Genomic DNA, 16,941 nt, shown 5'->3' with positions numbered 1-16,941 from the left:
AGCTGCAGTAATCAGTTTAATATCCTTTATTCTTTTGTTAAGTACAGGTACAATATTTGAGCATATAAACATAGTATTTTTTAAAAGACAAAGGAGCTAACACCTCTTAATTATGCAAGCAGACTGGATAGACAAACTTAATCCTATCATATGTAGCAGCCAGCACTTAGCACATGTTTTAACTATCTCCTGTCTCCCAAAATAGAAACCCCTCAAACCATTGTGTACTATAGATAAAGCAATGTAACGCTATAGTAGTGGAATTTTAATATATGTATAAAGAGGCTGTTGTAAGAATTGTATTTTGGGATTCTATTGTTGCCTTGAACTTGTGGTTGCTGAAGACTGAGGTTATTTTCGCCACACAGTGATTTTGGTCGTTATTTCAACACGATCCCACAAGTTTTTCTGTTCATGTTTGGGCCAAAGCTGTAATGAGGTCAGGAGCTGAGTGGCTGTGACAGATCCCAAATGACCATCGGTGAATAGCTTATTGCTAAGCAAGGGCTGCTTGATAACACTGGTGTCGTCAACAACTTCCAGTGCTTTGACTGGGATGAGGTTGTGTGAGACTGCTAAATTTGTCATGGAACTACCATAAGCCATGATAGGATTTGCAGTACAAGACTGATTTTCCCAAACTGTCATCACAATAGGGTGCCTACCAGGTGAGCAATTTGATGGCTACAGCTATTTGTTATTATCAGGGATTAAGTGTTTAAGGGGTTCAGTACTTGAGTAAAATGTTTGTTTTGACAGATACTAAATCTTTGCAACTTTATTTTTTGTCAGCATGCAGCCTGAGGTATGCCCATGACGCATACTGTGAGCCTCATTCCTGATGAAGGGCTTTTGCACGAAATGTCTATTTTCCTGCTCTTCGGATGCTGCCTGACCTGCTGTGCTTTTCCCGCACCACTGTAGCATTGACTGCATACAGTGAGAGTTGACTTGGAGAGGAAAGCTGATATGAGTTGCTACTAAGTTAGCATAATGGCTTTAAAGGGCTAGGGGGGGGTATTTGAGAGTATGAAGGTTTGTTGGAGATGGGCATATATTTGTCTGGGGCATAATCAGGAGTCACATGACACCAAATTCTAGTTCAACAGGTTTATTTGCAATCACAAACTTTCTTAGTGCTGTTTCTTCATCAGGTGAAGTGGAGGGAAGTGCATAGGCACAAAATCAATAGGATGAGAGATAATTGCAATTCCAGGTAATTGAGTGATAAAAGATAGTACAAATGGTGTGAGTGAAATGTCGACGGGCTGAATGACAAGTCTTTGCACATAATCAAGTGTCAAATGGTGAGAGTAAGTTGGCAACAGCTAAACAGCAAGTGAAGAGATAATGTATAATCTGATTAATTGAGACAGAGGGGTAATTAAAATAATAAGAATAAGATGGTGAGAGAGACAAACCAAATGGCTGGAATAGTATGGTATGTATAAGAGTTGCATGACAAGGGTCTAACCAAAGTAATCCAAAACTGTACAAACTAATTCAGGTAGAGATGACAAGTTATCAAGGTGATAGTGTCAAAACAGAACAGAAGGAAGATTTTAGTGATATAGAACAGTGTGGTGGGGTTACGTGTAGCGCGATATGAAGCCAAGATCATGGTTGAGGCTGTTCTCATGGGTACCAAACCTGGCTATCAGTTTCTGCTCTGTGATTCCATATTGTTGTGTATCTCGAAGGTCCCCTTGGAGAATGCTTATCTGAAGATTGGAGGTGAATATCCTTAGCCACTGAGATGTTCCCCATCTGGAAGGGAACATTCCTGCCTGGCGATTTGGTTTGTCTCTAGCACACACTTATTTTTGATTTTTGCCTTACTTAATTGGATCATACATCATCCCTTCACTGTAGACACTTTACTTACACTAGACACTTTTTATCACCTGCAAAGACTTTTGTACTATAATTTGACTCTCTCAATTATCTGGAATTTTCTTGCAATTACGTCTTTGCCTATAAGCTCTGTGCCTGTGTGCTTCTCTCCACTTCACCTGATGAAGAAGCAGTGTTCTGAAAGCTTGTGATTTCAAATAAATCTGTTGGACTATGACCAGGTGCAGTGTGACTTTTGATTATTTCCACCCCAGTCCAACACTGACGCATCCACAGCTTGTCTGGGGCATGTGGGACCATCTGGGGTAATTGGATGAGCAAAGACTAGCCTGGAGTATGTGAGGCATGGGAGTGGATATAGGTCTTTAATTGGCATGGATTTGGCACGAAGAATAAGGAGATGAGTCCAGGAAAGTTTTGTGTTTTATTTTTATTTTCAAGCTTTCAAGCACGTGCTGGAATCCACAGGCTGAACTAGCAGCCTTCTCTACTATTTCCCAAATCGTGCAACCTGACTGCCATTCCAGCCCACCTCCCTGATCCAGATTTGAAGCATGTAGCTATTTGTTTTTAAAGATAGAGGTGTTGGAACAAGGGTTTCTGCTGCCTGCTTTCTGCCTGTAAAGTACAGGCTATTTTGCCACTCTAAAGTCAGTAGATAGCAATTTAACCATAAAGAAAGTTGTCTGCCAAGATGTGGAGAAATACCTTCCATAATACATTAGCATTATTCTAGTATTTGTTTCCGTACACATACAGAACCCAGAGGTTTAAAAAAAACTCTTTAACTTTAGTTTAAGCTTTTTGTTGAATATTTGTTCATACGTAGCACTGAATTTGTTTTTAAAAGATGTCTTTTGCATGTCATGAAAATATCAACTTTAATCAGCAGGCATGTGTGTAATTTCTTGGGAGTTGCAAGCTAGTTTTCTGTGTCACTTTTAATCAAGAATTATTCAAAGATTTTTAAGCCCTTTTAATAGAATAAAAAATGTCAGAAAAAGCCGCATGGCTTCTCTAGGCTACTTCAGCATTCCACAGGCCAATGGTCGATTTTCAACCATAGCTTAAATTTAGAAATAATGTACTTTGTTATGAGAATGATGATCAGAGGCAAGCATTGATGAAGCATTCATGAGTTCAAATTCCATTGTAGTAGGTGTACAGTTAAAATTTTCTTGCTAAAAAGAATCTGGAATTAAGTGAGCGTAAGTAATGGTGACCGTGAAACTGCAAGGATTGCAGTAAAAATCTATTAGCTAATGTCCTTCAGGAATGGAAGTGATCTCTTACCTGTTTGTTACCTACATGTGGTTTCAGACCCTCCACTGTGAAATGCACAACAAGCCACTTGCTTCTATTTAAGTGATACATGAATTAAGAATAATATGAAGTGAAGCATCCAACATCAACCTAAACAGTGGACACACTAAGTCGAAAGTGTAGTGCTGGGAAAGCACAGCACATCAGGCAGCATCTAAGGAGCAGGAGAATCAACATTTTGGGCATAAAACCTTCATCAGGAAAGACTCTAAGTGGACACACTAAGACATACTAAGCCCAATCCACCCTGCAAAGGCATCCTCACTAATATTTTATTCAATAAATCTGAAATATTTGGGAAATCTCTCCCACAGAATAGCAAGGTAACTATCTATTATCATACCAATAGAACCATATCTTTTATCCACCATCTCCGATTCCTCCTCCTACCTCCCATATTACCCATGAGGACAGCCTCAACCATGATCCTGGGTTCATGTTGTGCTGCATGTAACCCCATCACACTGTTCTGTATCACTAAAATCTTGCATACTGTTCTGTTTTGACGCCATCACCGTGACAACTTATTAGCAAGATACCAATCAGATATCATAACAGCAGAACAATATATTTTATCCACCATCTCTGATTCCTCCTCCTCCCTCCCTCAGTATGTTTTGTTCAACTAGTGCGACAGACTTATTGGAGACGGAGGCAGCATAATGGTTTATAGAAGGGAGTGTTGCCTGGGATCCTCAACATTTGTTCTGGATGTTACGAAGTCTCAAAATCAGAGAAAAGTTGAACAAGATAATTTCCTACTGATTACTATCAATTACCCTCATTAAGCTGCAGTACCTCAAATCCGTATTGTTCCATGTTGAACATCGTATGGAGAAAGGACTGAGGATAGCGAGTACAGAATGTATGCTGAAGAGGGGAGAACTTCATTGTCCATCATGAAGAATGGCTCAGCATAATATGCTAAGTGCTACCAGATTGGCTTTGCAATACATGGTGAGAGAATAGAGGAAAAGTCGTTCTCCACTGCTGTCCAATTACAAAAATAGTCCATGATAGTATTGGTAGCAGTGGCTAGCTGCCAGACTTTTCAAGGTCATACTTGCATGCTTCTCTCCATATTGTACTCCCAGTGTGCTAACTTAGATTTGGTTCTGAATCATTCTAGCAGCTCAAAGCTGAGCATTCATAATCCTCTAAAACCATTATTGGCAGCAGAACTGTATATTACTATTACTGTAACCTTGGGGTGCAACATCTTTCCTTACAAGCCAGCGGATCAGCACTGCTTCATTGAGGAGTATGAGTGACTGCAGGAGAAACACCATCAGGAGTACCTGAAAATGAAATGAAATGAAACCTCATGAAACTAAACCATACATCAGGATGTTGTGCTAAACAGCAGAATTAATATACTGTAGACAAATTAACAGATTTTCCAACTAACAGGTCACAGCTCTGCAGTCATGTCACATCCAGTTGTGATTGGTGGCAGACAATTAAACAATCAACTGGGCAAAAGAGTTCATCAATATTGCCACCGAAAACAATAGTTGAGTCCAGCAAATGTGCAACAGTCTTTAATCAGGAGTTCCAAATTGATTCATCTTGGTCATCTCCTGAGGTCGCACCATTCTATAAGGCCATCCCTTTGTCAATTTAGTTTGCTCTGTGCAGGCCAGGAAACTGTGATCTGTAGAAGATATATCAAAGGCTGTTGGTTCTGACAATATACTAGCTATAGTGCCAAAGACACTTACTGTGGAACTAGCCGTGTCCTTCGTCTAGGAATTCTAACATAGTTATAACATTGGTATTTCTCCACACCTGTGGACAATTGTAGAAGTATATCCTTTCCACCAAGCAGGACAAATCCAATCTCGGCAGTTATCATCTCAGTTCTGGATTAGTGGTGCTGGAAGAGCACAGCAGTTCAGGCAGCATCCAAGGAGCTTCGAAATCGACGTTTCAGGCAAAAGCACTTCATCAGGAATAAAGGCAGTGAGCCTGAAGCGTGGAGACATAAGCTAGAGGAGGGTGGGGTGGGGAGAAAGTAGCATAGAGTACAATGGGTGAGGGGATGAAGGTGATAGGTCAGGGAGCAGAGGGTGGAGTGGATAGGTGGAAAAGGACATAGGCAGGTAGGACAAGTCATGGGGATAGTGCTAAGATGGAAGTTTAGAACTAGGGTGAGGTGGGGGAAGGGGAAATGAGGAAACTGTTGAAGTCCACATTGATACCCTGGGGTTGACGTGTTCTGAGGCTGAAAATGAGGTGTTCTTCCTCCAGGCGTCTGGTGGTGAGGGAGCAGTGGTGAAGGAGGCCCAGGACCTCCATGTCCTCGGCAGAGTGGGAGGGGGAGTTGAAATGTTGGGCCAAACCTACAGACAAATGTTGGAGGTGCTTGCTTTCTTGGTGAGAATTTGAGCCCAAGTGTGCTTCTGACATGCGTAAAGCAAAGAAGTGACTTTTTTTTTCAAAATTCCTATCACCACAGATGCTGGCATATACTGAATGTAGTTAGTAAACAGCTGGTGAGGTTTATCTTGTTTTTTTTATGCTTACTTTAGGAAATGTTGTTTCAAATGGACCTGATTTGCAACAAGGAGTTGAAGAAGACTTGGAGGAGCAAAGTGAAGGCAGTGAGGATGAATGGGAACAAGTAGGACCCCGAAATAAAACATCTGTTACTCGGCAGTCTGACTTCATTCGAACCCCTATCACTGATGTCTTTGGTGGACACATCAGGTAGTGTATGCTCTGAACTTTCATTTATGAATGACCTATAATAATTGTTTGATACCTTTACTGCAAGTTTAATGATTTTTGTGACTTGTCCATGTACTGTTTAAAATTAAGGGAGTTCCCCATTTAAGAAAGAAGAATTGTCTTCTGTTGGAGAATTGAAGTGCAGATTAGATGTATATTAATGCAACCTTCTATATATAAGCACATGGCGGTGATCCCATTTGTGCAGTCTAAACTGGTTGTCAGCATATTTCTTTGCACTCTCTGGATTACTCAGCAAATGTTCTTCAATGGCAGAAATGCAGCCAGTGTGGTGAACACTCTATTTTCTCCATGGCATCAGTTCTACCAATGACTACTTGTTCAATAATCAGCATTCTCCTCTCATGCAGGATAAATGTTGGTTTCCCCTTATATTAGTGTACTTCTGAATTGTCCTGATGTGTGCAAGTTGAAAAGCTTCAACAAGTTGAGTCTGTACAGCAATGTTCAAATTCTGTACTATCAAAGGATTAATAATATTTTTCTTGTGAATTGACAGCCTACTGTTGCTGTCACCATTTAGCATGGATGGGAACTTAGCTCATTTAGGTTGGCAATGTGAGCTTCTGAATAGAAGGACTAGTGTGTAAAGTCAGAAGTTTATTTTTTTTTGTTTAGGTGCTTGCCAAAATAAAGAGGAAGGCAATACAGTAGTCAGCAATGTGGTTCCAGAACTAGTCTTAAAAAATGAGCCATGTCATTTGAATACTCCTATATATAAACAGAAAAGCTGAGTAACCATATTTGCTTCACCAAGGATCGATACGATGAAGAACAGTTCAGAATGGTAAAAACCAAAATAACTGTGGATGCTGGAAATCAAACAAAAACAAAGGGTGCTGAAAAAGCTCAGCAGGTCTGGCAGCATCTATGGACAGAAAGCAGAGTTAATGTTTCAAGTCCAGTGACCTGATGCTGCCAGACCTGAGCTTCCAGCAATTTGTTTACTTTGAAAATAATCATTATTTCTGTTGGGCTTTCTCTTCCATCAGATTCATTGTGCAAAGGATTTTAAAATAATTAGTTAAAATATTTTACCTTGTAAAGTTTGTTTCTCCTTATGTTTGGAACTGTTTTTAAAACATTTTTCCCAGGGAATCACTGAGTCATTTTAGAAGAGTTAGATAATCAGGAGGGGCAATGACCTGTTTTGTTTTTGAGCACTTGGCCAACCAGCATACTCGGATATAAGGTTAAAACAATGACTGCAGATGCTGGAAATCAGATTCTGGATTAGTGGTGCTTGAAGAGCACAGCAGTTCAGGCAGCATCCATAAGCTTATCTCTCCACACTTCAGGCTCACTGCCTTTATTCCTGATGAAGGGCTTTTGCCCGAAACGTCGATTTCGAAGCTACTTGGATGCTGCCTGAACTGCTGTGCTCTTCAAGCACCACTAATCCCGAAGCATACTCAGATATGTTTTGTTTATTCATTTGTGGGACATGGACATTGCTGGCAATCCAGCATTTCTTGCCCATTCATCGTTCTCCTTGAGAAAATGGTACTGAACTACCTTTTTTTTTTGAACCACCACAGTCCATCTGCTGTAGGCAAACCCACTATACTCTTAGGGAGGGAATACCATTATTTTGACTGACCGTGAAGAAATGGCAATTTATTTCCAAGTCCGAATGGTGTGTGGGTTTAGGTGTAGTTCCAATGTATTCACTACCCTTGTTTTTCTAGATGGGAATGGTTGAGAGTTTGGAAGGTGTTGTCTGTGTACCTTTGAATTGCTGTAGTGAATCTTGTAGATAGTAGCAGCAGTTTGTACTGAGCACTGGTGGCGGAGGAAGTGGCTGCTTGTGGAAGTGGTGCCAATCAAATGGGTTGCTTTGTCCTAGATTATCAAGCTTCTTGTTTTGTTGGAGCTGCACTCATCCAGGCAGGTTAGGAATATTTCATCAGTTCCTAAGTTGCACCTTGTAGATGGCAGACAGGGTTTTGGGATCAAGGAAATTAGTTACTTCAGTATTCATTGCCGCTGACCTGCTCTTCTAGCCACTGTGTTTGGTGAGTCCAGTTGATTTTCTGGTCAATGGTTACCCCCACGGTGTTACATTAGGATGGCTGTTAACTGTTTTAAATAGATCAGAATCAATTGAAATGTTTTGAATGCAATTTCAAGTTACTTACTTATTTCTTCCCCATCAGAGATTTTAGAATTATCGCAAATCTAACTATTGTATACAAGTATTGTGCAAAGTTTCAAAACCTCACTTCTCACCTTCCAGATCTGTGGTTTACCAGCAAAGCTCCAAGGAATCTGCTACCCTCCAGCTGTTCTTCTCACTGCAGCTTGATATACAGTCCGAAAAGATTCGCACAGTGCAGGATGCTCTGGAAAGCTTGGTGGCCAGGGAGTCAGTCCAGGGATACACCACTAAAACCAAACAGGAGGTACACACTTCTAACTAGAATGAATTCAAATTATAAATGAGAACCAAATCAAATTTATTTAAATTTAAACTGAATGCTTTGAGTTCTACTTGTATACCCTGTAACTTACAAGTAATGTATATAAACATTTTATTATTCTCATCAGCTTGTAACAGTTAACTTACATTTTCTATTCATTATGTGAAACATGAATGCCATCTCCATCGCATATGCTGATAATGCTCACATTTGAAATGCTCAGCAAGTAAACACAGTCGCAGTTTTGACCATTTTAAATTAAAACCATAATTAGGAATTTTTTGCGGCAGATTTATCTTATTAATTCCAGTGCTTTGAACACAGAAGTATCAATGGATCATGTTTGAAGCATTGTCGATGTTGTACTGCAAGCACTCAGTCACTGAGTTACACTTGTCTGTCTTCAAGTAGATGCTTAAGCATCGAGGGCCCCCTCGGTACTCTCTGCCAAAGATGTTTTCTGAGGTTAAAGAGCCCGCTAGGTTCTCTGTCAATGCCTTGCTATTTATGGAAAAGGAGTAAGTGAGTCAATAGCTTGCCAGTCTCCTGTGCAATTGAGACAATGGAGCTTGTGACCCCAAAGATTATCTTTGTGACTTTGTTGAGGGGCATGTGTTAAGTTAAGCGCTGTCTTGAACCAAAGAGTGCCACCCTTCAGATTCTTATTTACCTTCCTTTGGCAGAGATAGAACATTCGTGTTGTTCAGGTTTAGCTGGAAGTGGTCTGAGTAAATGAGGGAAGATAAAATGGAGTTGTATGTAATTTGTGACTGAAGAAATTGGTCTATCACACTACCTTTGTGTTTAAATTCACTAAATAAAAATGTGTTGGAACATTTTGGAGACACTCTACTTTTACAGGTGGCTTGGATATTTAACTATTAAGTAAATCCTGCAATTTGGAAAATAAATTGATCTCATTTCCAAACAAACATTGTTGTATTCACTGCTTTCTGGATTAATTTTCATAGTCTAACTGGCTAACTGCTCATGTAGTATGGGAATGTTTAATTACTTCAAGACTCTAAACTAATTTCCCCTTGCTGTTTCAGGTTGAGATTTGTCGTCGTGTTACCTTAGAAGAATTGCCACCTGTTCTTGTCTTGCATCTTAAACGTTTCATTTATGAAAAGACTGGAGGATGCCAGAAATTGATCAAGAATATTGATTACCCCATTGACCTTGAAATAAGCAAGGGTAAGTGTAGCATATTTCTGCAAAATGGTGAATTGATTGGTTATACTAGATGTTGTGCTTTTTTTTAAAAAAGTCCTTATACACTGAAATGATGTCAGTGCAGCCATTTACCATAGAACTCAGGATTCCACACCTGCTATTTCTCTGTTTTGAATCTCGAATGTCACATTTTGTGGGAAATGGTAGATAGATCAAAGGCTTTGCAAGTTTTATTGTGAGATAGTGATCTGTGATTGTGGACTGAGGTTATCATTGTCCAATTTGATTTTTTTTGTTCTCTTGAAATGCTTTCTATTTGACAATTATGACAGGCAGAGTTGAGTCACTCTGCACTTGGTAAACTTAAATGGCATTTATTTGAACACTATGTGAAAGAAACTAAAATAAGAATTGAAAGGTAAAGCACCAGAAAAAGATATTCAGTCTGACCCCCCCGCCCACCCAAATATATTTCAGTCTTCTAACTAACTCTTATTCCTTTCTTCATTTCTCCCTTAAAATTTATTGCACGTCAGACATGATGACCATCTACATTCCACATCCTCTGCTTGGACATCTCACTGATGGTTATGAGAAGGAAAGCAGAAGAATCTGCCAATGTGATTGTTTGTATCTTCGACAGTGCTGTCGAACAACATGTTTAACAATAACCTACTTAGTGACGCTCAGTTTAGGTTCTGTCAGGTCCTAACCTCATGAAAACCTTAGTTTAAACAGGGACAAAAAAGCTGAATTCCACCGTTGAAGGTAACTGACCCTGATATAATGACCAAATTTGACCAAGTATATCATCAAGGGATTCTAGCCAAACATGGGGTCTTGGGGATCGGGGAAAAACTCTGCTGCTTGTGTGACATGAACTGTACTTGTCATTTGTCAACTCAATCTGGATATTGTCGAGATCTTACTGCAGGGCGTGCACCAATATGAATTGTCACAAATGGTAACAAAAGAAACTGGTTGTGGTTGTTGAAGATCAGTCACTCCAGTAGGAATATCCTGGAGCTGGAGTTCCTTAGGGTGATGTCCTAGACACAAGCATCTTCAGTTCCTTCATTAAGCATGTCTCTATCACAAGGTCAGAAGTGGGGCTATTCTCTGATTTACTACATAATATTTAACACCATTTGTGACAGCTCATACTGGTGCAGTCCCTGTCCAAATGCAGCAAGATCTAGACAATATCCAGATTTTGAGTTGACAAATGACAAGTAAAGTTCATGTAACGCAAGTACCAGGCAATGATCATCTCCAACAAGAGAGAATTTAGCAATCACCCTTACTTTCAATGGCATTATCACTGAATCCCCCATAGCAGCATCAGAGGTTATTGTTAAGTCGGAAATGGGACTAGGCTAGCCTTAAGTGCTGCAGCTCAAAGAGCTGGTCAAAGTTTAGAAATACTTGAGCCTCAAGTAACTTTCTGATTCCCCAAAGCCTGTCCATCATGTACAAGATGCAAGACAGGAGTGTGATGGAATGCTCCCCACTTTATATGGATAAGTGCAGCTCCGTTGACAAGTTGGATATCATTCTGGACAAAGCAGCCCACTTGATTGGAACAGCATCCACAAACATTCACTCCCTGTAGCAGTTGTGTGTACCATCTACAGGATGTATTACAGAAATTTGCCAAGGTTCCTTAAACAGCACCTTCCAAACTCATGGCCACAACCATAGAGCGGGACAAAGGTAGCAGGTACATGGGAGCACTGCCACTTGCAAATTTCCCGCCAAGCCACTCACCATCCTGACTTGGAAATGTATGCAAGTTCCTTCAGTGTCACTGGGTCACAACCTTGGAATTCCTTCCCTCATGGCGTTGTGGTTTAGCTGCAGCAAATGGTTTAAGAGGCAGCTCATCTATAGCTTCTCAAAGGCAAACGAGGATATACAATAAATGCACATCGCAACTTTAGATGTGCCAATCATGTCAGTGTCAAAATGTAAGAATTAGTCTCAATGTCACTAGGAATATTTTAACACTTAAGCATTCACCTATCAGGAAGGACTGGCAGTCAGCTGAGAATAGCTGTAATTAATTTTCAGGTTAAATTGTACTTGATTTTTTAATGTTTGGACAAATGTAGTAGAAATAGGCAAATGTTTTGCATTTTATATAATTCCTTTTGTGATCTTGAGGCATTGCAAGTAATTTGCAGTATAATCATTTTTCTATTGTAGGAATCATAGCAATCAATTTATGCATAGCATAAACATCAGTGAAATAAATTACCAGATTTATTCTGTGTGATAACTGGCCAAGCCACTTGGACGATTGATTCCACTGTTGCAAATACAGCTGTGGATCTTTTATGGAGAGAAGTTAAGATTTTGATTCAACATCACATGTTTCCTTTAGCTACACTATGGGCGGCACGGTGGCACAGTGGTTAGCACTGCTGCCTCACAGCGCCAGAGATCCGGGTTCAATTCCCGCCTCAGGCGACTGACTGTGTGGAGTTTGCATGTTCTCCCCGTGTCTGCGTGGGTTTCCTCCGGGTGCTCCGGTTTCCTCCCACACTCCAAAGATGTGCAGGTCAGGTGAATTGGCCATGCTAAATTGCCCGTAGTGTTAGGTAAGGGGTAGATGTAGATGTAGGGGTATGGGTGGGTTACGCTTCGGCGGGGCGGTGTGGACTTGTTGGGCCGAAGGGCCTGTTTCCACACTGTAAGTAATCTAATCTAATCTAATCTAATCACATCTGAAAGATATCAGTCAGCCATCAGTGCAGTACGCTCTATTGAAATGTCACTCATGACTTTGTGCTCAAATCTTGCATTCAAACTCTATCTTTCTGACAAAGGGGTGTTACCAATTAGTCGCATCTGGTTTGAATAAGAATTAACTGACGCTTTGAAACAATTGAAGCAAGTTGCAAAATTCTAGGGTCTAACTTCGGAAGTCGTCATTAATGCAAACTTGCACAGTGGAACAATAATCGAAGTGAAGAGTATTGTGTCGGCATAATGTACTGATATGTACACTTTAGCTGCCAGGATGATGGAAAGCTAGGTTTTTTTCCCCTGAAATGAACATACATTTACATGTTTCCTATAACAATTGCTAAGATATTCAAATTAACAAAATACCAATATATTAGTACATCAGGATTTTTGGCTATGGCGAAGTTCAAAAAGAGCATTTTCCCCCTACTTTTAAACTGATTTGTGTTATTGCACTCCATTTTAGGGAGCAGTGTTTTCTGTAACAGCTGATGAAACCCAATCCTGATCAACTAGCATCCATGATGCATTACAATTGAAGCTAAATATAGGATACAAATCTACAACCATGCTATGAAATTGAAGTAGCAACTGAGCTGTAGAGGTAGCTTACGGTAGCTAAGCTGCAATTGCCTTCTCATTTCACTCACGTTTTGCTTACAGAAGAATAGAGTTTAAAATGGAGTTTGTCTTTAAAAGCAAATAATTGGAAACTGCTCATTGAGAGAATATTATATTTATATCCAAAAACATCATAGAAACATGATTCATGCAAATATTTACCAGTAAATTTCTTCTGGGAATAATGAATCTGTGGAATTCTTTACCACAGAGCTGTCAAGACTGGGTTATTAAAAATATTCAAGACTCCGATGGAAGGGAATCTTGACCTTTTGAAGGGAATCCAGGGTTGCAAGGGAGAAAAGCAGGAAATTGCAGTTGATGACAATGATCGGATCAGCCATGATCTCATTAAATAGCAAAGCAGACTCACTGGACCCACTTCTGCTCTAGATTCTGTGGTCTTCTAGTAGAGCAATATGAATATCCTGCATTTCCACTTGATCAAAACAAAATAATCATTGAAATATTATTTGAAGTAATTTTCCACACAATTCAAAGGTTGTTTGTTTGCACCAAGAAGATTTGAAACCATCATCTTAGAATATTGTACACCATTTTCTCTGAGGGGGTGACAATCTCAAACTGCATCTCTGGCCGTTTTTTCACATGAGAAGGGAGCTGTGTTTGTGAGGGGAGTTTCCGATGATGGCTCCCTTCGCAGTGCAGACTCAAACTTCCATTCTGGCGGTCCTTTCATAGTGCAGAACTATTTAAGATTGTCACTCTTGCTGAAACTGGCCCATTATGTTCGAAGATGACTGGGAACATTTGAAACATAATCTGACATTTAAGGTCCCTGACAGCCACTTTGACAGCTGCTGTCAAACCTAAAGTACAACAGATTAATGTGATGGGGGTAGGGTTTGGCAATGGAAAGGGTAGGGTACCGAGTGGGTAGGATGCTAGAGTGTAACATGGTAAGATACATGATGCTGTTTTAGAGTATGATTTGGAGATGCAGGTGTTGGACTGGAGTGTACAAAGTTAAAAATCACACAACACCAGGTTATAGTCCAACAGGTCTATTTGAAAGCACTAGCTTTCAGAGCACTGCTCTTTCATCAGGTGGTAACCTAATGGAGCAGTGCTCTGAAAGCTAGTGCTTCCAAATAATCCTGTTGGACTATAACCTGGTTCGTTAGAGTAGGTCAGGATAAATGGAATAAATGTAATCTGTCTGGCATCAGGTTTAAGAATTGGGGCCAAATATGGGAGGGAGTGTCCTTTATAATCCACACTCTCTGTACTGACAAAGGAAGATTCATGGCCCTGTTTCTTGCCTTTTCAAAGATATAAGTAGCATTGGTCCAATGTAAATTACTAAAATAGATCTCACTGACGTAAGACACAATGCATCTTTATTCTGCATTTTTCCAGATGAATTGTTTCCCAGGCTGTAGTGGGAGATGTGGGAGTAAATTACAGGGGCTCTGACTGAAATTTTTTCATTCGTGGCGGACTGGAAGGTAGTTCAAGTGGTTCTGCTTTTTAGGAAGAGTGGTAGAGGTAACCAGGGAATTACAGACCAGTACACATCTCATCAGTGAAAGGCAAACTGTTGGAGAATATTCTAAAGCAGAGAATTAATACCCATTTGGGGGGGATTGGGTTTGATCAGGGATAGCCAAAGAATGGGATCTAATTTTAAGGTGAAAGACAAGAGGTTTAGAGGGGATGTGCAGAAAATATCTTCACCCAGAAGGTAGTGGGAATCTGGAATGCACTGCCTGGGAGGAGAATTGGATGAGTATTGAAGTGCCATGACATTAAAGGCTAATGTGCTGTGCTGCAAAGTGGAACAAGTATAGACTTCTGTCCTCTATAATTCTATGATTTTTATGCTCCCTTAATAAGATGATGTGAACTATCTATTTTGAATTCACAGGTCCACTAGATTTTTGATTCATGTTCAGCTGAATAAGAGATACAGTTAGTAAGTTTGCAGATGACACCAAAATTGGAGATGTAGTGGACAGCGAAGAGGATTACCTCAGATTACAACAGGATCTGGACCAGATGGGCCAATGAGCTGAGAAGTGGCAGATGGAGTTTAATTCAGATAAATGAGGTGCTGCATTTTGGGAAAGCAAATCTTAGCAGGACTTATACACTTAATGGTAAGGTCCTAGGGAGTGTTGCTGAACAAAGCGACCTTGGAATGCAGGTTCATAGCTCCTTGAAAGTGGAGACGCAGGTAGATAGGATAGTGAAGGCGGCGTTTGGTATGCTTTCCTTTATTGGTCAGAGTATTGAGTACAGGAGTTGGGAAGTCATATTACGGCTGTACAGGACATTGGTTAGGCCGCTGTTGGAATATTGCGAGCAATTCTGGTCTCCTTCCTATCGGAGGGGTGTTGTGAAACTTGAAAGGGTTTAGCAAAGATTTACAAGGATTTTGCCAGTGTTGGAGGGTCTGAGCTACAGGGAGAGGTTGAACAGGCTGGGGCTGTTTTCCCTGGAGTGTCGGAAGCTGAGGGGTGACCTTATAGAGGTTTACCAAATTGAGGGGCTTGGATAGGATAAATAGGCAAAGTCTTTTCCCTGGGGTCAGGGAGTCCAGAACTAGAGGGCCTAGGTTTAGGTGAGAGGGGAAAGATATAAAAGAGACCTAAGGGGCAACTTTTTCATGCAGAGGGTAGTACGTGTATGGAATGAGCTACCAGAGGATGTGGTGGAAGCTGGTACAATTGCAACATTTAAGAGGCATTTGGATGGGTATATGAAGAGGAGTTTGGAGGGATATGGACTGGGTGCTGGTAGGTGGGACTAGATTGGGTTAGGATATCTGGTCGGCATGGACGGGTTGGACTGAAGTGTCTGTTTCCATGCTTGATCATGTGTGCCGCACCTGCCCCCACCACCATCACCACCATCTTAACACTGACTTTCCCAAGTTTTTTGCTTATACAGTACAGTGTTAAAGCTTAGTTATGACAACAAACTGGCCAGTCTTAAGAAGCTTTGTTAAACTATTCCTTTTCTTTCAGATCTCCTTTCTCCTGGTGTGAAGGGTAAGATTTTCAAAGTCCAACGAACCTATAGACTCTTTGCAGGTATGTAAGTTATGAAAAGTGCTTTTTTAATATTTATAACAATGTAAACAATTAAAATATTAAACTTTAATCTTTGGGAAGAACAAAGTTGTAAAACTTGCAGCACTGTGAAATTGAGTGTTGCATTTTGTCCCATTTTGGCACATTAACATTCCTTATGAGTGCATGGGAATGTTTAGATCAAAGCCATAATGATTTGGAACTTTTCAAAATGGCATGCACATTTCAATGTCTTGATAGTGCATCTCAGTTCTAATTTTCAATTCTGCAAATAAGAGAATGCACTGTACATAGATGCTATATGTGAAATTCTTTCCTCCCCTGGTGATACAACTGATTGAGGCTTTTTTGTTTGTGAGAGAATATAGGACACTTTGAAAAATCTCAAAGTTATTTTGATTGGAAACAAATTCTAAGGGGCATTGTTGAGGAGATCTTCAAAATCCATTATAAATCTGGAATTGCAATTGTAAAAGATCAGTTATCTAGAAATTTGCACCAGATCCAGGAATAATTGATACTTAATAATTAACTCTTGGTGGACCAGGTGTAGATGCCTGTGGACGGGCTTGGTGTTAAAGAAGCTTAATGACACTTCGTACCAGCAATTCTTGTTTAGGATTCTTGCTGGAACATTTGTGTGATGCTAAATGTAAAGTACTTTTGAGTTTGTTTGACAGTTGAAGATACACAAATGCAGCTGCATTTTTAATTTGACTTGAGAGTTCCCTTTTACTTCCTAATTCTACCTAATGGTCTCTGATACGTTATGACATCTTGACGATTCATTTACTTCTGCTTTTGAAACCAAACCAATGATCTCTCAGCCCTCTGGAATTTACTTGGATTTATCTATGGTCCTTGTGATTTTATTAACCACCAAGGCCTCCCCTCAACCTTTGACGCTCCAGTAAGAGAAATTTCAGCCTATCAGTTTCTCCTTTATAACTCGAACCCTCCAGTCCCAATTGCATCCTTGTAAATCTTTTCAG

The 16,941-nt window shown here is 40.2% G+C and overlaps 1 protein-coding gene across 1 annotated transcript in view; it reads left to right on the top strand.

Annotated features, from left to right (window-relative positions):
* Positions 1-16,941, top strand: part of usp10 (ubiquitin specific peptidase 10) — a 73,587-nt gene that overhangs the window by 40,282 nt on the left and 16,364 nt on the right. The window contains exons 10-13 of the mRNA XM_072595931.1: positions 5,709-5,886; positions 8,165-8,330; positions 9,401-9,545; positions 15,884-15,949. Coding sequence (XP_072452032.1) covers positions 5,709-5,886; positions 8,165-8,330; positions 9,401-9,545; positions 15,884-15,949 — 555 coding nt within the window. The remainder of the gene's footprint in view (positions 1-5,708; positions 5,887-8,164; positions 8,331-9,400; positions 9,546-15,883; positions 15,950-16,941) is intronic.

Source organism: Chiloscyllium punctatum, chromosome 26 (assembly GCF_047496795.1).
Source record: "Chiloscyllium punctatum isolate Juve2018m chromosome 26, sChiPun1.3, whole genome shotgun sequence".
Lineage (NCBI taxonomy): Eukaryota > Metazoa > Chordata > Chondrichthyes > Orectolobiformes > Hemiscylliidae > Chiloscyllium > Chiloscyllium punctatum.
Note: the sequence above shows the minus strand (reverse complement) of the source record. Positions and strands in the feature narration are given on the sequence as shown.